Source organism: Gopherus flavomarginatus, chromosome 2, assembly GCF_025201925.1.
Source record: "Gopherus flavomarginatus isolate rGopFla2 chromosome 2, rGopFla2.mat.asm, whole genome shotgun sequence".
In the NCBI taxonomy this organism is placed as follows: Eukaryota; Metazoa; Chordata; order Testudines; family Testudinidae; genus Gopherus; species Gopherus flavomarginatus.
In genome coordinates, this window is record NC_066618.1 from 136,562,504 (window position 1) to 136,583,593 (window position 21,090).

At 42.6% G+C, this 21,090-nt stretch overlaps 1 protein-coding gene across 8 annotated transcripts in view; it reads right to left on the reverse strand.

Annotated features, from left to right (window-relative positions):
* CTNND2 (catenin delta 2) overlaps positions 1 to 21,090 on the reverse strand; it is a 1,245,479-nt gene that overhangs the window by 285,782 nt on the left and 938,607 nt on the right. For all 8 annotated transcript variants that reach the window (XM_050937394.1, XM_050937393.1, XM_050937390.1 and 5 more), the window contains one exon: positions 13,656 to 13,788. In XM_050937394.1, the coding sequence (XP_050793351.1) occupies positions 13,656 to 13,788 (133 nt within the window). The remainder of the gene's footprint in view (positions 1 to 13,655; positions 13,789 to 21,090) is intronic.

The window sequence follows — 21,090 nt, forward strand, 5'->3', positions numbered from 1 at the left end:
CATAAATAAAGATTGTTAACAGGAACACTATTGTCCCTTGAGCTATGTGTACATTGCACAGTTAGCCTGGTTGACTGGCATTTATATTTGAGCATCTATCTTAGAGTTGCATGGGTATGGGTAGAACTAGGTAAATAATAGATTTTTTCAGTTTGCTGGCAATTCAAAAAAACTGAGAAAAATTGTTTTGAGTCGAATTGAAAACTAAATGCAGTGACATATTTGATTAACAAATATGTAAAAAAAATGTTTTGGGTCAAATTCAAACATTTTGTTCAACCTGAAACAAAACATTTTGTTTTGATTTGCAGTGGGGTTTTAATTTTTTTTAATGTTTTAAAATTAAATAGGGCTGTCAATTAATCACAGTTAACTTACACGATTAACTAAAAAAACCCCCACAATTTAAAACATGTATTGTGATTAATCGCAGTGTTAAACATTAGAATACCAATTGAAATTTATTAAACATTTTGAATGTTTTTCTACATTTTCAATATATTGATTTCTATTACAGCACAGAATTCACTGTGCTCACTTTATATTATTTTTTATTATAAATATTTGTACTCTAAAAATGGTAAACAAAAGAAATAGTATTTTTCAATTCACCTCACACAAGTACCATAGTGCAATCTCTTTATCATAAAAGTGTAACTTACAAATGTAGATATTTTTTGTTACATAACTGCACTCAAAAACAAAACAATCTAAAACTTTAGACCCAACAAGTTCACTCAGTCCTACTTCTTGTTCAGCCAATTGCTAAGACAAACAAGTTTGTTTACGTTTATGGGAGATACTGCTGCCTGCTTCTTATTTAGAATGTCACCTGAAAGTGAGAACAGGCATCCGCATGGAACTTTTGTAGCCATTATTACAAGATATTTATGTGCCAGATATGCTAAATATTCATATGCCTCTTCATGCTTCGGCAACCATTCAAGAGGATATGCTTCTGTGCTGATGATGCTTGTTAAAAAAATAATGCATTCATTCAGTTTGTGACTGAACTCCTTGGGGGAGAATTGTATGTCTCCTGTTCTGTTTTACCTGCATTCTGCCATATATTTTATATTATAGCAGTCTCAGATGATGACCCAGCACATGTTTGTTTTAAGACCACTTTCACAGCAGATTTGACAAAACCAAAGAAGGTACCGATTTGAGATTTCTAAAAATAGCTACAGCATTCAACCCAAGATTTAAGAATCTGAAGTGCCTTCAAAAATCTGAGAAGGATAAGGTGCGGAGCATGCTTTCAGATATCTTAAAAGAGCAACACTCTGATGTAGAAACTACAGAACCTGAACCACCAAAAAAGAAAAATCAGCATTCTGCTAGTGGCATCTGACTCAGATGATGAAAACGAACATGCATCAGTTCTTTCTGTTTTGGATCATTCTCGAGCAGAACTCGTCATCAGCATGGATGTATATCCTCTGGAAGAGTGGTTGAAGCATTAAAGGACATATGAATCTTTAGTGCATCTGGTATGTAAATATCTTGCTATGCCAGCTACAACAGTGCCATGCGAATGCCTGTTCTTACATTCTGTTGACATTGTAAACAGGAAGCGGGCAGCATTATCTCCTGTAAACTGTAACCAAACTTGTTTGTCTGAGCAATTGGCTGAACAAGAAGTAGGACTGAATGGAATTGTAGGCTCTAAAGTTTTATATTGTTTTATTTTTAATGCAGTTTTTTTGTACATAATTCTACATTTGTAAGTTCAACTTTCATGATAAAGAGATTGGATTACAGTACTTGTATTAGGTGAATTGAAAAATACTATTTCTTTTGTTTTTTACAGTGCAAATATTTGTAATAAAAAATAAATATAAAGTGAGCACTGCACTTTGTATTCTGTGTTGTAACTGAAATCAACATATTTGAAAATGTAGAAAACACCAAAAATATTTAAATAAATGGTATTCTATTATTGTTTAACAGCCCTACAATTAAATTAAAGGAAATTTCAAAACAGAAGTTGATTCTAATTGAAAAACTGAAATGTTTTGTTTGAAAAATGAAAATGCTTTATTTTTTTTTCAGATTATTTTTCCTAAATGAAAATTTGGTGAAATTGACATGAATTTCCTTAATTGTTTTGGTTTTGCCAAATCTGCATATTTTTTTTAAAAAGGCTGTTGAAAAATATCTCCCAGCTCTAGCTGTGAATTTTTCTCATTATAGAGCTCTGCCTGTGTTACTGTGTCCTCACTGTTTCTGCACTTACTGTGTGTGTCTGAGGGCACACCCCATGGCTCTTTATGCTGAGATATTCTAGGATTCTTGCCCAGTCAATTGTGTCAATTAGTGGGAGAACTCGTCTGCCTAAGGGTATGTCTACACTACGGGATTATTCCAATTTTACAGAAACCTGTTTTTTAAAACAGATTGTATAAAGTCGAGTGCATGCGGCCACACTAAGCACATTAATTCGGTGGTGTGCATCCATGTACCGAGGCTAGCGTCGATTTCCAGATCATTCCACTGTGGGTAGCTATCCCATAGCCATCCCATAGTTCCTGTAGTCTCCCCCGCCCATTTGAATTCTGGGTTGAGATCACAATGCATGATGGAGCAAAAACAGTGTCGCGGGTGATTCTGGGTAAATGTCGTCACTCAATCCTTCCTTTGTGAAAGCAGCGGCAAACAATCATTTCGCGCCCTTTTTCTCTGGATTGCCCTGGCAGACGCCATAGCATGGTAACCATGAGCCCGTTTAGCCTTTTTTCACTGTCACCACATGTGTACTGGATGCTGCTGACAGACGCGGTACTGCAGTTCTACACGGCAGCATTCATTTGCCTTTGCAAGGTAGCAGAGACGGTTACCAACCCTATTGCACTGTCTGCTGCTTTGGAAATTGGCGATGCTGGTTACCAGTCATATTGTACTGTCTGCTGCTGTCATGGGTGCTCCTGGCTGACCTCGCTGAGGTTGGCCGGGGGCGCATGGACAAAAATGGGAATGACTTCCCTTCTTTATGTTTTGTTTAAAAATAGAGTGAGTCCTGCCTAGAATATGGGGCAAGTTTACTAGAGAACCAGAGAGCACAGCCGCTCCGGGTCAGAGCCCCAGATATCCCGCAGAAATGATGAGCTGCATGCCATTCTAGAGGGTGCCCCTGCAACAACCCCACCCGTTGCTTCTCTCTTCCCACACCCCTCCTCGGCTACCATGGCAGTTATCCCCCCATTTGTGTGATGAAGTAATAAAGAATGCAGTAATAAGAAACACTGACTTTTTAGAGAGATAAAATGAGGGGGAGGCAGCCTCCAGCTGCTATGATATTCCAGGCAGGACATCTCCATTACTCATTAAAGGGTGTGGGGGGAGAGGAGCACAGCCTCCCACTGCTATGATAGTCCAGAATCTCCATTAGACATGAAAGGGGGCGGGGGAGAGGAGCTCAGCCTCCAGCTGCTATGATGAGGATAGTTACCAGCCCTATTGCACCATCTGCCAGGACTGAATCTCCAGGACAAAAAGCTTAAAGAAGGGAATGACCAGGAGTCATTCTCATTTTTGCCCAAGTGCCTCCGGCCGACCTCACCGAGGCCAGCCAGGAGCACTCATAGGATGATGATGAGGACAGCTATCAGTCATATTGTACCATATCATCTGCCACCAGGGAGAGGAGGGGAGAGGATGCTGCTGTTTAGCGCTGCAGTACCCCATCCACCAGCAGCATCCAATAGACATACGGTGACATTGAAAAGAGGCAAGAAATGATTTTTTTCCTTTTTCTTTCATGGGGGGAGAGGGGAGTAAACTAATGACATATTCCCTGAACCACTGGCGACAATGTTTTTGACTCTTCGGGCATCGGGAGCTCAGCCAAGAATGCAAATACTTTTCGGAGACTGCAGGAACTGTGGGATAGCTAGAGTCCTCCGTCCCCCCTCCCTCCCTCCATGAGCGTCCATTTGATTCTTTGGCTTTCCATTACGCTTGTCACGCAGCACTGTGTTGAGTCCCTGCTGTCGCTTCTGCTTATCATAGCCTGGAGATTTTTTCAAATGCTTTGTCATTTCATCTTCTGGAACGGAGCTCTGATAGAACAGATTTGTCTCCCCATACAGTGATCAGATCCAGTATCTCCCGTAGGGTCCATGCTGGAGCTCTTTTTGGATTTGGGACTGCATGGCCTCCTGTGCTGATCAGCGCTCCACGCTGGGCAAACAGAAAATGGAATTCAAAAGTTCGCGGGGCTTTTCCTTTCCCTAACTACCTGGCCAGTACATCCGAGTTCAGATTGCTTTTCAGAGCGGTCACAATGGTGCACTGTGGCCAATACCGTCGAATTGCGGCCACATTAACCCTAATCCGACATGGCAATACCGATTTCAGCGCTATTCCCCTCATTGGGGAGGAGTACAGAAATCGGTTTTAAGAGCCCTTTATATCGATATAAAGGGCTTCGTTGTGTGGACAGGTGCAGGGTTAATTTGGTTTAATGCTGCTAAATTCTGTTTAAACGCGTAGTGTAGACCAGGCCTAAGACTGTCAGCACTCAAGTGATTAAGATTGTGTCCACACTGCAAAGTGGGCAGGTTTCAGCCCTATTTAAAGCAGATTCTGTATTCTAACCCAGACTCCCAGCTGATCAAGCTAGTGCAGACCTAAAATAGCTTCAAATTCAGGTCAGAAGTTTTTCTGTAAGGATGGTAGGAGAGGCCAAGGCTCAAATCTGGGTAAGAGCCTGGGTTTGCTGTGCATTGCACATATACTCTTGGAAACAAAGAAGTTAATGAAATACAGTCAGTGCACACTACATGACAGAGAAAAAAACATAGATAATGTTCTGAAGTAATTTTAAGAGACTGATAAAAGAAAGCTGCAGGAAAACCTCGTCTGACAGACCCAAACCAGTGGGGTACAAGAGTCTGGTCCTATTGGCATCCAGGAGGTGGGCGGGTGAAGCCCGCCCACTTCTAAAGGACCTCCCCCCAGCCTAAGGGGAGGATCCACAGGTTTGTGACACCAAATGATTTTGTGAGACAACTAATGAAGAAACAGGATCGGGAGTGAGGTCATAGGGCTAAACGAAGGGAACCTAATGGGGACACCGAGCAGAGAACCCCGGACAATGCCCACTGCTCCTCAAAGGCGTCAAGGGAGGCAGTGCATGCCGCCTAGAGGAACTCTGCCCGGATGCGTGAATGGACGGAGGAGCAGAAGTAGGCCCCACAGTCGCAGGAAATCCCGTCGGCCAACCTCCTCTCCCTGGTTTTAAAGATGGCTAGTTTGGCCAGGGCCAACAGGAGGTTGATAAGGAAATTCCGCCACTTTGTGGGGCCACGGATGGGGAGTGCATAGATAAAAAGCTGAGGGGAAAAGTGCAACCAAAAACGCAATAAGATATTCAAGAGGAGCCGGAAAAGGGGTTGCAATCTGGGGCACTCTAAATAAATGTGCACCAGGGTCTCTTTCACGCCACAAAAAGGGCAGGTGTTGGGGACAGGGGTGAACCGCGCCAAGTACACACCCGTGCTCACAGCCCCATGAAGGAGCCGCCAACTGACATCCCCGGCAGGCCTTGGGACCAGGGCAGAGTATAAGCTGGCCCACCGGGGCTTCTCACCCTCGAGAGGTGGCAGGAAGTCCAGCCAGTTGGTATCAAGGCGGGACGCAAGGTTGAGGTAGTGAAGAGTGTGGAGCACGAGCGTGTACAGATGTTTCCTTGGCGCGGTCTGGAACAGAACCGGCTGCAGATCGTGAAGCCGGCTCGCAGTGAAAGGGCAGGGGGTACAAGAGTCTGGTAGAGGGCAAATATACTGGTCACTGGGTGAGTAGTTTTCTGTTCCCTGAGTGACCAGAGCAGGGGCTGCACTAGAGTAATCAGGAACTTGCTAGAAACAATTAAGGCAGACAGGCTGATTGGAACACCTACAGCCAATCAAGGCAGGCTAATCAGGGCACCTGGGTTTAAAAAGGAGCTCACTCCAGTCAGGCGGGGAGGAGTAGAGGAGAGGAAGTGCATGTGAGGAGCTGGGAGCAAAAGGCACAAGGAGCTGAGAGTGACAGGGTGTGCTGCTGGAGGACTACGGAGTGCAAGCGTTATCAGACACCAGGAGGAAGGTACTTTGGTGAGGATAAAGAAGGTGTTTGGAGGAGGCCATGGGGAAGTAGCCCAGGGAGTTGTAGCTGTCACGCAGCTGTTACAAGAGGCACTATAGACAGCTGCAATCCACAGGGCCCTGGGTTGGAATCCGGAGTAGAGGGCAGGCCCGGGTTCCCCCCAAACCTCCCAACTCTTGATCAGACACAGGAGGAGTTGATCCAGACTGTAGGGAAGATGACTGAGGTGAGCAAATCTGCTAATAAGCACAGGACCCACCAAGGTAGAGGAGGAACTTTGTCACACTCGAAATAAAGATTTAACACAAATTAATGAATTTGGGGAAAAATGGGATTTGGGGAAATAAATGCATCCAACATACATTCATGCTCTCTTTATTCAGTATTGCACTGTCATTGTACTGCTGCTTTATTTCGAAGATAGTGTGCTGTAAGAGAGCAAAAACATATGCCCTCCTAGAGAAAAAGGAGGTTGTTATCTCCAGCCGGGTTTATTAAGGACATAAGGAAAGGCAATAAGAAGGTGAGTTCAATAGTCACTACCCCTTTATTTCACATCCTTGCACAAACGCTGGTATGAAATCTTCAAGCACTAAGAGCTATGGCTTTGATAGCTGAAATTAATTTTCCAGCTTACAGAAAAGAGTCATTGGAGCCAAAACCCTCAGTGACCTGTTATACCTTTGCAGCTGATGGCTGGTTGCCATTTTCCATCAGAGCAAAATGGTGTTGGCGTGTGAAACTGCACAATTCAATCCCTTTATATGGTGACCTCATACAAAGGAGTTAGATGTCTTTAAAGGAAGAGAAATTGCTTTAGAAGAATGAATCCTGTGTTTAATAGAAAGTGTTCTTTTAAAAAAAAGTCCTCTGCTGACTAGTATAAAATGCTCCTCTCTTTCTGCCTCCCCTGCTTCTTCTCTCTGGTCGTCTAGGACCGGCTCCTCTCTGTCTCTACATACAAACGCACCATTGTTGGTGTGAGAGCCTTCTCCTCAGCAGCAATTGCCATCTGGAAGAGCCTTCCTGTGTCTTTCTGCCTCATCAACTCTCCATTCATTTTCTCAGCTGAAAACATATCTTTTCTCCCTTGCCTTTGCCTCTTAATTGCCCTCTCCTCAGCCATTATTTATCAATGAACATCTATAATTGACTCATTTAACTCTCTGAAGAATTCTGGGATGCAGATTCTATGAGAGATGCAGTTGTATTTTTTCTGTATGTTCTGTCCTCACCGATCCAGGTGAGACTTCGCACTGGGGGTTGATCACCACCCATTAGGAGAGAAAATCCATCTGTCAGTCATAGTCACATAAACGAGGCTTCCTCAATTCTCCTCCGGTGATTCTGAGATAATCTAAAGAGTTAGGACAGGAGCAGCGGACTAGAGGATGCACCACTAACCAAAGAGTTAATGAACTGTTTATATGGCCCATTGTCTGGCATAGTTAGATACTCAGCTATTAGAGGAGAAACGTAACAGAGGGGTAGCCATGTTTGTCGTCTGCTTGTTCTTTTAGAGGAGAGAGGCACCTATGCAAAAGTGCAATTTGAGGGAACCTTTAAAAGCTGCATCTGCAGAAATGGAAACATTCAACTAATCATGCTTTAAAAAAAAAAACAACCAAGCCTTGATTTTAATTTTTTAAAATGTTGCAAAGAAGAGAAATTGTTTTCTTATATATAAAATTCACAATTATTTATCTCACTCCAATATTTATATACCATTATGAAAGTTGGAAGGGAAAAAATGAAAACCCTCCCCTAAAAATACAAAAGCAATAGACACAATAAGTGCTCTGTGAATGCGCAAATGGCTTTTGACACCTATGAAACCCCCTGAGGCTTGTTCCCATGAAACAGAAATCCTCTTTGCAAAATGTCCTTTTAGCAGACAGGACAAGGGCATCTGCAGATCTCTCTGGATAAGAGAATAGTTACCAAGTTAGAGAGGCAGGTATTCAAAGCTTAAGCCTTTTTCTTGTTCTTGACAAAAAGAGTGATAAGGACTTTGGATTTATGAAAAAATACAGCTTCATTTAAAAGGGAGCTATCATCTTAAAATTATACTTCTGTATGAAAGCTGTTTTTATTTTCTATAGTTACAAGTAACACCCAAGGTTACTTTAACTAAAAGAGATTAGAGAAAAATATTTTATTTTTTCCCCAGTTTTGTTTACTGTATTCATTTGACTTTTCTAATATAGTTGGTTCAATGTTTTCCTCTGCACAATTAATACATTTCTCCTGTTTTTTTGTGGTCTTTCACACAGTGACTGGGGAGAGAAATTTCTTTGTATAAAAGAGGAAAGCATAATTGTAAAAGCACAAATATTGGCAGGAGTCTTAAGAACAAGTGTAGTACCTGCAATTATTATTTTTTTAACTGACAATTTTTTAAGTAGACGCTGTCTTTCTAGAATAGAACGTAAAGGGCTCTGATCCTGCAAGCAGCTGGGATTAACTTGATGTACGTAGGTAGTCTCATTGAACTCACACATGGTTGGGGCCCAAAGATCTTATAACCATCTAAAGAACAAAGCAGGCATTGTGAAAGGGTGGTTGGGCAAGGATGAATGATTATTAATAAAACTGCCTCTTTTAGATGGAAAATATAGTATAAATTATACTCCAATACAGATGCTATCTAAATAAAAATGGTCATAACAAGTGTGTGAATGGTACCTCTAAAGCATTTCTCTTGTAACAGCAATGTGGTGGCATGTTGTGTAGCACCCTGGGCTTACCAAACTCTGCAGGAGAGATTCTGTGCACTTTCCAGTTTTGTTTCACTCTGGCTCTGAAGATGACACCAAGAGCTGAAACATTATTTCATATATAGATTTTAAGGTCAAAGGGGCCATTATGATCACCTAAGTCTGGCCTCCTGCATAGCACAGGCCACAGAATTACATCCACTCATTCTTTGGATTCATTTTTTGGTTTTAGATATGCCCATAAAATACTCTGGGGACATACAAATTAAAAATAATAACAAACCTTATAAATTAATCAGTAAGCCTTTATGAACTGACCTTCTCCATGCAGTCTACCAGGAGTCATAAATATCACCTCCTTCATTCAGATTTTCCTTTACTCACTCCCTTCTCAAAATCCCCAAACACCACCTGGGCCATCTTCTTGCTCCTGCAACACAAGCTGTTTGCCCCTCTTTAAACCTATTTATTTAATAAAGTAGAGTAGTAATTTTCTACTTTTCAATGGATTTGGATTTGTGTTGAATTTGGATTTCTTGCATTATATTTGGGGATCCAAAGTCTTAAATCATTAATTCCAAAGATATTGCAAGTTGTAGAGTGAAAATCATTTTCTGGATGAGCCTGGCTGTGCCCTTCTTTCTCCTGCACACTTCACTGAAACCTTTCCATTTCTTTGTAACTGTACAGAACCATGCAGCTAATCTTATTGGTGAGCAAGTCTGTTAATCCTTGTTAATTCAACAGGCAAGAAATTTAGACAGGGAAAACAAGTTCTAAAATCATCTGAAAGAATACAAATGCATTATATCTGGAGAGGATGAACAAGTCCAATTCTGTTCTCAGGTACCCTTGTTTAGGTCTGGCTTTAGCAAGCTACTTATATGCACACCTAAAGTCTGGTCTACACTAGAAAATTAGGTTGGCATATCTACATCACACAGGGCTGTGAAAAATCCACACCCCAGAGTGGCAAAGTTAAGGAGACCTAAGTCCCTGTGTAGACTGTGCTAAGTTGTTGCAAGAATTCTTCAGTTGACATAGCTACTGTCTCTTGGGGAGGAGGATTACCTATGCCGATGGCTGCAACAGTGCAACTGTGCCACTGTAGTGTTGTAAGTGTAGACATACCCTAACTGTAAGCACATGATTAATCCCAAATAAGTCAGCCTGAGATCTGAAATAATACTTAATCTTATTTATAGCACTTTGAGTTCCTCCAGGGAAAGGTGATCTATAAGACACTGATTCAGCAAAGTACTTAAGCACATACTTAATTCTAAGCACCAGAATAATCCCATCCCCATTTAGGCAAAGTTTTGAGCCTAAAACACACACATAGTTTGTGCTTAGGTGCTTTGCTGAATCAGGACCTTATAGGATATGTCCACACTGCAGCTGGGAACAAGCCTCTCAACTCAGACAGACAGGCTTAGAATCATAGAAGATTAGAGTTGAAAGAGACCTCAGGAGGTCATCTAGTCCAACTCCCTGCTCAAAGCAGGACCAACGTCAACTAAATCATCCCAGCCAGGGCTTTGTCAAGCCTGACCTTAAAAACCTCTAAGGATGGAGATGCCACCACCTCCTTAGGTAACCCGTTCCAGTGTTTCACCACCCTCCTAGTGAAATAGTGTTTCCTAATATCCAACCTAGACCTCCCCCACTGCCACTTGAGACCATTGTTTCTTGTTCTGTCATCTGCCACCACTGAGAACAGCTGAGCTCCATTCCCTTTAGAACCACCCTTCAGGTAGTTGAAGGCTGCTATCAAATCCTCCCTTACTCTCCTCATCTGCAGATTAAACAAGCCTACTTCCCTCAGCCTCTCCTCATAAGTCATGTGTCCCAGCCCTCTAATCATTTTCATTGCCCTCCACTGGACTCTCTCCAATTTGTCCACAGCCTTTCTTTAGTGGGGGGCTCAAAACTGGATGCAATACTTCATATGTGGCCTCACCAGTCCCGAATAGAGGGGAATAATCACTTCCCTCGATCTGCTGGCAATGCTCCTACAATGCAGCCCAATATGCCATTAGCCTTTTTTGGCAACAAGAGCACACTGCTGACTCATCCACTGTAATCCCCAGGTCCTTTTCTGAAGAACTGTTGCTTAGCCAGTCGGTCCCCAGCCTGTAGCGATGCATGGGATTCTTCCGTCCTAAGTGCTGTATTCTGCACTTGTTGTTGTTGAACTGCATCAGAGTTATTTTGACTCACTCCTCCAATTTGTCTAGGTCACTCTGGACCCTATCCCTATTCTCCAGCAATCCCATCGTCCAGATCATTAATAAAGATGTTGAACAAAACCAGCCCCAGGACCGACCCCTGGGGAACTTCTCTTGATACCGGTTGCCAACTAGAAATTGAGCCGTTGATCACTATCAGTTGAGCCCGACAATCTAGCCAGCTTTCTATCCAGCTTATAGTCCATTCATCAAAGCCATACTTTTTTAAGTATGGCAAGAATACTGTGGGAGTCCGTATCAAAAGCTTTGCTAAAGTCAAGATATATCATGTCCACTGCTTTCCCCATATCCAGTTATCTCACCACAGAAGGCAATAGGGTTGGTCAAGTGTGACTTGCCCTTGTTGAATCCATATTGACTGTTCCTGATCACCTCCCTCTCCTCCAAGTGCTTCAAAATGGTTTCCATGAGACCTGCTCCATGAGTTTTCCAGGGACTGACATGAGGCTCTGGTTCCCCGGGTTCTCCTTCTTCCCTTTTTTAAAGATGGGCACTATATTTGCACTAAATATGGGCACCAATGCACTAAAAACAGCAGTGTGAACACTGAGGCTTAGTTGGAGTTCAGGTTCTCAAGCCTAGGAATTTAGGTAGGGTTGACAGTCTGAGCTGCAGCCTAAGTGTATGAGTCTATGAGTCCATACTGTTATTTTTAGCATGCTAGCTTGAGCCCGTTAGTATGAGGCTATGTCTAGCCTGGTTGGGAGGCTCTCTCCCAGCTGCACTGTAGACATGCCCATAAAGCACCTTTCATTCGAGGAAATCAGAGTGCTATAAATAAGAATTTTCCAGTACTTTTACATATTATCATTAATAAGGAGCTTGCTGACTTTGCATACTTCAGGTTAAAAACTCTTCATAAAGCTAAAGAAAAAGAGACAGAATCCACTGTTTGTTAGTAAGATCTATAGCACCACCAGCAGCAGTTTGAAAGCATATTCTCATGAGCACTGTTTTACAAAAATGATGTTGTCTTGCCCTCAAATGCATTTTGCTTGTTGCAGAGGTAGAAATCTATCAAGGGCCTGGGGAAGAACCAATAAAGGAAAAAACACACCACCATCACCAGCAAAATCTCTTATTTTATTTGTTATCTTTTTTTGCAGCAAAATATAAGAGTGATGCCGAGCACTGTGGTACCTTATATGCCTATATCAGTACACGCACACACATACAAAGAACAACAAGCTCATTACTCTGAAGCCTTAAACTATAGTTAAAGGCTGATGTCCTAATCGGACAGGTCAGACCTACAACAGCCTATCTCTTAAAGAGATTTTCCATACACAGCAGGCAACAAAACAAACAACTTCCTTCCCTTCAGTTGGGCAGCTGCCCAAAGGCTCCCCATCCATGACTAACAGGAGGAAGCAGTGGTTGTACAATGAATAAATTGCCATAATCATGTAACTGTCTTTCTGGGAAACCTGAAGAGATGAATCAATCCTTTTAATGAAAGACTGAGCAGCGGAGATGGAATGAGAGAAAAGGGTAAGAAGGGTGTGGGAGGGGGAGTATATCTAGGCTTATTGCAGTTATGGACCTCTTTTCAGACAAGGAAAAATATTTTATTTTAACTCTCCTCAAAAAATCATGGGACAGTTCCTTGGACCAATACAATCCTATTAGGCTGCTTTGGCAAAATCTTTCCCACCTGGGAATTCCACATTTATGGAGGAATCCCAGGATGGAGTACAGCTTGTATAGGGGGCTCTTCTGGTGAGGATGGTGGAGGGAGGAGTGTTTGGAGCAGTGCTGCACTGGGATAATTTTAGAACACCTCTATGGCTGTTTTAAATTTGTGGCAGGAGCTGAGCTGGCTACCAGCAGCCACAGGGATCAAGGGAGCACAAAGGTCTCTCTCCCCTACAAATGCCAAGTATGGGCCAGCGAGAGCTGAGGATCTGGGCCTATGGTTTTTGTGAGGCTTTAGACAGAAATTGTACTGATCCATCTGCTTTTCAGTTTTTATTTTTGTTAGAATTATTTCCAAAAAAATGGGTGAAATAATGAAATAATACGTTTGGTTTTTGCAGGCAAAAAATCTTGGACCAAACCTTGAATTTCTTGTTCAGGCAAATCTCCGATTCAACTCAATAGATTTACTCCTGATTTATACTAGTATAAATTAAAACAGAGTTTGGGCCCCAAACCCTTTTTACTGCCTCATGTTTTGTGTTCTTGTTTCGATTTGGAATGTAGCACACGTTACACATTTATTTATGTATTTCAATTTTTCTTTTATTTAGGCCCCAATCTTGCTTCAATTTAAATCAAAAGCAAAATTCCTATGACTTCAGTGGAAGCAAGATCATGCCATTAGTTGCTTATTGGACACCTAGGCTGCCAGAACATTCAAATACCTCACATTCAATTTAAAATAATCAAATCTAAACAAATGAGTCATCCAAGGGGCTGATTCAATAACATTTTATGCAACTCACTTTCTGTGATGGTAATGATGATTTAAAAGCTTGAATATACAGGTTATATGCATATATACATGTTTTCCCTTGAAGCTTTTTTTAAAATAATACAAAATTTCTGGTGGCAATTAGCAGACAAAGCTATTTAAAAAAAAAATTTCTAAGTGTCTTACCTCTGCTTTTATTTTATTGTCTCCAAAACAGAGATGCTGCAAGTAGGCTGCGGCATTGGACTGTACTGAAGGGAACTGATGCTGTAGCATCTGTATAACTTCAGGAAGTTCAGGATCTCTCCATCCAAACTCTCTGTATACAAAGAAACAAGAGTATCCTCAGCAAAGAACTTGACAACAGTGAATAAATATCTTCAATGTGGCAATGATTCACCCACCAATACAGTTAGAAATGCATAGATAAAACTCTGATTTTATTTGTTTTGTTATTGTCAATGCCAGAAAGAATATGAACATAGAACTTTCCCCCCTTTTTACTGCTATCATTCTAATACATTATAGAAAGGTAGGTTTAATCTGAATTATTTATTCTCTCATCAAAGGCCTGTGTAAATTTTAACATAATCTAAATATAATGCATTACAGGAAACTCTGATAAAGATGAAATGAAGAAAGAAAAATAATTATACACACATGTGCACACATGCGCACTTAATTAAAATTGGAAACGTTAGCCTTAAATATTACTGACTCTAGGAAAGGTTCATTTAATTACTATAATCATTAGGTGACAAAACTGATATCTAATACAGAAAACAACCATGTATTGTGTCTTTTGTTCACTGTATTCAGGTATAATGTAAACTAAAGCAAAACTAATGCACCAAAACCACACAGCTGATATCTTTTGCATCTTTGCAAATATATGCTTAATTGAAACTGACTCTGCAAATGTTTCTCAAATGGACCATCTTGATCCTGTCAGGTGCTGAGCATCCTTAGAGCCAAATGGCGATGGGATTTGAGGATTTCAGCTCATCTCAGCAGGTGTTCAGCATCTTGCAGGACTGGGCTCTAAATGAATATGTCAAATCAGGTACAACTATGTCTCTGCACTCAAGGGAATACAGCCCATGAAAGCTGCCCTGATTTTCTGTCTCAGGAGTCAGATGTACGTGCAGCATCTCCAAATGAAATGAAGAAATCTAACATGCCTTTAATCCTTAGGGCTGAATTTTGCCCTCATATAAACATCCACACTTTCCACTGACTTCAGCAGTATTTGTGCAGGTGAAATCTAACAGTAGAACATGGCTGTCAAGCTGAAATTCACACAATATTGGCACGGAGCCTGAGTAAAATGGGTTTTGTGTGAGGGAATGGTACAAAGGTTGCGGAGAACCATATCTGCCCCCAATCAGGACACAGGGTGTGGAGAAGTTGCAGAGGCCCTTTGTTGTAGCCTCTCCAGCCACTGAGACTTAGGGTTACAGGTCACACATTATCATGGAACCACTGTTCCTCACTTGGTTTGCTGCCAAACAGTCCATCTGCCCTGGCCAACGAGGAGCAGTGCCCAGTTCTACCTTGTATAAAGGATTCAGAGACCCATATCATTCACTTCCTTCTTCCTAAATCATAGTGACTCTGCTGAACTGAGACCTACCATACAATGTTGGGTGAATTCACTCAGTTTGAGTAAAACTTTCAGTATACCTGCAGCCTGTCTTTAGCAAAATCAGACAGCTCACAATTACAGTACAAGTTCCCCAAAATGAACTGAAGCAATAACAATGCATACTACAAAACAAGATTGATCCTGCAAGAACAAGTAGTCTTTGCTGAAATTCTAGCATCACCTATTTGTCTTTTCTTTCATCTCTCTACTATTCCATCTCACACAGCATTTTCTGTCATTCTGTCATTTCTGTCTTTCAGCCTGAGAAGTATTATTCTACGTCACATCCTTACAAAGATCCAGCATGATAAATATATGACACAAAAGAAATATATGCAGAATTCTGTGCTTTCTCAGTTCAGACTAAATAAGCTGTGTTTGATGTAAGTGATAAATTTTACATGAACTGTTTATTACAGAGAAAACATAAGGACACAACAACAAATCATGTGGTGGCTGTTCCAGGGTGGATTTAGACTGTGAGGAACTATCAAAAACCTTGTGTGATCCTGTGACACTGACAGACCAAGTGCCAGGAATGCCAGAGCCTTAGGAATTCATTTGTATGTGAATATCAAAGCAGTGTTAAGTGTTAGTGTGGATTCAAACTAATTCACTTGTATGCTAATAGAGCTCAAAGGAGCTGTTGATTGTGTTGTTTTTGTCTGTCTCCTGCTATAGGTACCCACATGGCCCCATAGTATGCCAACATTTTTATGGCTGACTTAGAACAATGCTACCTCAGCTCTTGCGCCCCTCCTCTACTTGCACTACATTGATGATATCATCATCATATAGACCCACGGAAAGGAGGCCCTTGAAAAATTCCACCTGGATTTCAACAATTTCCACCCCACTATCAACCTCAGCCTGGACCAGTCCACACAAGAGATCCACTTCCTGGACACTACAGTGCAAATAAGTGATGGTTACATAAACACCACCCGATACCGGAAACCTACTGACCGCTATACTTACCTACATGCCTCCAGCTTCCATCCAGGACATATCATATGATCCATTGTCTACAGCCAAGCCCTAAGATACAACCAAATTTGCTCCAATCCCTAAGACAGAGACACATACCTACAAGATCTTTATCAAGCATTTTTAAAACTACAGTACCCACCTGGGAAGTGAGAAAACAGATTGATAGAGTGAGATGGGTACCCAGAAATCACCTACTACACGACAGGCCCAACAAGGAAAATAAGAGAACACCACTGGCCATCATGTACAGCCCCCAGCTAAAGCCTCTCCAATGCATTATCAATGATCTACAACCTATCCTGGAAAACCATCCATCACTCTCACAGACCTTGGGAGGCAGGCCAGTTCTCGCTTACAGACAACCCCCGAACCTGAAGCAAATACTCACGAGCAACTACAAACTACAGCACAGAAACACCAACCCAGGAACCAATCCCTGTAGCAAACCTCATTGCCTACTCTGTTCCCATATCTACTCTAGTGACACCATCAGAGGACCCAACCACATCATCCACACCATCAAGGGCTCATTCACCTGCACATCTACTAATGTTATATATGCCATCATGTGTCAGCAATGCCCCTCTGCCATGTACATTGGCCAAACTGGACAGTCCCTATGTAAAAGAATAAGTGGACACAAATCAGACATCAGGAATGGTAACATACAAAAGCCAGTAGGTGAACACTTCAACCTCCCTGGACATTCTATAACAGATTTAAAAGTAACTATTATTGAACAAAAAAACTTCAGAAACAGACTTCAAAGAGAAACAGGAGAACTAAAATTCATTTGCAAATTTAACACCATTAATTTGGGCTTGAATAGGGACTGGGAGTGGCTGGCTCATTACAAAAACAGCTTTGCCTCTCCTGGAATTGACACGTACTTATCTATTATTGGAAGTGGACTGCATCCACCCTGATCGAATTGGCCCTGTCAACACTGGTTCTCCACTTGTGAGGTACTCTCTTTTCTTCATGTGTCATTATATAATGCCTGCATCTGTAACTTTCACTTCATGCATCTGAAGAAGTGAGTTTTTTTACTCACGAAAGCTTATGCCCAAATAAATCTGTTAGTCTTTAAAGTGCCACCGGACTCCTTGTTGTTTTTGTGGATACAGACTAACACGGCTACCCCCGATACTTACCTCCTGTAGTCTGCTATTACATTACTTCTACATTATGTATACCCTGTAATTAAATAACCCCCTATCCAAGGTGTGTTAATGTAAGATCCTAGCCAGGTGTTAAAACTTCATGGAAACTAAAGAAAGATTGTTGTTTGCTCTTACTTTTCCTTTTACACTGTGTACACTCCTCTGACTAAACTCATCAAATGTGGATGGAATCTAAGAAATGCTAATGAAGGACTTAATGGCTGTAACCGGAAATGCTAATTTCAAAGCAAGGGTTCATGGAGGAGTAAAGAGACTTGTCAGATTTCTTTCTGTGTGGAAAAGCTATAAATATGGATTCATGGAATGATACTACATTACTGAACTGTTTGGATTCTAACAGGGTATCATAACCTTAGTCCCAGATTTGGACCTTAGCGTCCAAATTATGGGGGTTAGTATGAAAACCTCCAAGCTTAGTTACCAGCTTGGACCTGGTACCTGCTGCCACCACCCAAAAAATTAGAGTGTTTTGGGGCACTCTGGTCCCACTGAAAAACCTTCCCTGGGGACCCCAAGACCCAAATCCCTTGAGTCTCACAACAAAGGGAAATAATCCTTTTTCCCTTCCCCCCTCCAGGTGCTCCTGGAGAGATACACAGACACAAGCTCTGTGAATCCAAACAGAGTGACTCCCCCTTTCCGTTCCCGGTCCTGGAACAAAAAGGACTTTCCTATTCCCCCAGAGGGAATGCAAAATCAGGCTAGCCAATTCAACACACACCGATCTCCCCTGATTTCTTCCTCCCACCAATTCCCTGGTGAGTACAGACTCAATTTCCCTGAAGTAAAGAAAAACTCCAACAGGTCTTAAAAGAAAGCTTTATATAAAAAAGAAAGAAAAAATACAAATGGTCTCTCTGTATTAAGATGACACAATACAGGGCAATTTCTTAAAAGAATATTGAATAAACAGCCTTATTCAAAAAGAATACAAATCAAAGCACTCCAGCACTTATATTCATGCAAATACCAAAGAAAAGAAACCATATAACTTACTATCTGATCTCTTGGTCCTTACACTTAGAAACAGAAGACTAGAAAGTAGAACTACTTCTCCAAAGCTCAGAGCAAGCAGGCAGCCAGAAACAAAGACCTTAGACACTCAAATCCCTCCACCCAAAGTTGAAAAAATCCGGTTTCCTGATTGGTCCTCTGGTCAGGTGCTTCAGGTGAAAGAGACATTAACCCTTAGCTATCTGTTTATGACACGCCCCCCAAATTGCAGACAGTGGGGAAGCTCACTGGCGGCGATTTCCTTCTAGAACTTGAAAATAAACAGATTAATACAACACATACACCTTTACATATACTCCTAAGTATATAACTAACAGACTTCTACATTTTAAGAACACTTTTTAACTACTGAATTCTGGGAAACTCTCACGGGAGAGTGCATCAGCAACTTTATTAGAAGCTCCTGTGATGTGTTGAATTTCAAAATCAAAATCTTGGAGAGCTAAACTCCAACGAAGAAGTTTCTTGTTGTTCCCCTTGGCAGTATGAAGCCACTTTAGTGCAGCATGGTCAGTTTGTAGTTGGAACCGCCGTCCCCAAACATATGGGCGTAGCTTTTCCAGGGCGTACACAATGGCATAGCATTCCTTTTCACTGACTGACCAGTGACTTTCCCTCTCAGACAGTTTCTTGCTGAGAAACACGACAGGATGGAAGTTGTGATCTGTTGCTTCCTGCATGAGCACTGCTCCTATACCACGCTCAGATGCATCTGTGGTTACTAGGAATGGCTTGTCAAAATCCGGGGCCCTGAGCACAGGGTCCGACATGAGCGTTGCCTTAAGTTGGGTAAAGGCCTTTTGACACTCATCAGTCCACTTAACTGCATTTGGCTGGGTCTTTTTGGTCAGGTCGGTCAGTGGGGCAGCGATTTGGCTGTAGTGGGGTACAAATCGCCTGTAGTATCCGGCCAAGCCTAAGAAGGATTGGACCTGCTTCTTGGACCGTGGGACAGGCCACTTTTGGATAGCATCCACCTTGGCCTGTAGGGGGTTTATGGTTCCTCGACCCACCTGGTGTCCCAGGTAAGTCACTCTGTTTTGGCCTATTTGACACTTTTTGGCCTTAACAGTTAGTCCTGCCTGCCTGATGCGCTCAAAGACCTTTTCCAGGTGTAGTAGGTGTTCGGGCCAGGAGTCTGAAAAAATGGCCACATCATCGAGGTAGGCAACTGCAAATTCTCCCAGTCCAGCTAGTAGACCATCTACCAGCCTCTGGAAGGTGGCGGGTGCATTTCGAAGGCCGAAAGGAAGGACATTGAATTCATACACCCCCGCATGGGTGACGAATGCTGACCTCTCCTTGGCAGGTTCATCTAGCGGTACTTGCCAGTACCCCTTGGTTAAGTCTATTGTAGAGATGAACTGGGCCCGTCCCAACTTCTCCAATAGCTCATCGGTGCGTGGCATTGGATAGTTGTCCGGACGAGTTACCGCATTTAGCTTACGGTAGTCCACGCAAAAGCGTATTTCCCCATCTGGTTTGGGTACCAGAACCACTGGAGATGCCCATGCACTGGTAGATGAGCGGATTATACCCATCTGTAGCATGTTCTGGATCTCCCGTTCTATAGCGGCTTGGGCATGAGGAGACACTCGGTAGGGTGGGGTTCTGATTGGGTGAGCATTACCTGTATCAATGGAGTGGTATGCCCGTTCAGTCCGTCCTGGGGTGGCTGAGAACAGTGGGGCGAAGCTAGTGTACAGCTCCTTGATTTGTTGCCGCTGCAGACGTTCCAGGGTGGTTGAGAGGTTGACCTCTTCCACGCCACCGTCTTTTTTCCCGTCGTAGTAGACACCGTCAGGCCACTCAGCATCATCTCCCTGGACTGTAAACTGACAAACCTGTAAGTCTCTGGAATAGAAAGGCTTGAGAGAATTAACATGGTACACTTTAGGCTTTAGTGAGGAATTGGGAAATGCTATGAGGTAGTTTACAGCTCCCAGGCGCTCTTGGACCGTGAAGGGCCCTTCCCATGATGCTTCCATCTTATGGGCCTGTTGCGCCTTCAAGACCATAACCTGGTCTCCTACCTTGAAGGACCGATCTCTGGCATGTCTGTCATACCAGGCCTTTTGCTCTTCCTGAGCATCCTTTAGATTCTCTCTAGCAAGGGCTAAAGAGTGTCGGAGGGTGCTTTGTAGGTTGCTTACAAAGTCCAGAATGTTAGTTCCTGGAGAAGGCGTAAACCCCTCCCATTGCTGCTTTACCAACTGTAATGGCCCCTTAACCTCGTGACCATACACAAGTTCAAATGGTGAAAACCCTAAACTGGGATGTGGTACAGCCCTGTAGGCAAACAGCAACTGCTGCAACACTAGGTCCCAATTATTGGAGAATTCGTTGATGAATTTTCGTATCATGGCCCCCAAAGTTCCATTGAACCTTTCCACCAGGCCATTGGTTTGATGGTGGTACGGGGTGGCAACCAAGTGATTCACCCCATGAGTTTCCCACAGTTTTTCCATGGTCCCTGCCAGGAAATTAGACCCTGAATCTGTAAGGATGTCAGAGGGCCAACCTACCCTGGCAAAGATGTCTGTTAGGGCCAGGCACACAGTGTTAGCCCTGGTGTTGCCTAGAGCGACTGCTTCTGGCCATCGGGTAGCAAAGTCCACTAAAGTCAGTACGTACTGCTTTCCTCTGGGCGTCTTTTTTGGGAAAGGGCCCAGAATATCCACAGCTACTCGCTGAAATGGGACCTCAATTATGGGGAGTGGCTGGAGAGGGGCCTTGACCTGGTCTTGAGGCTTACCCACTCTTTGGCATACCTCACACGACCGGACAT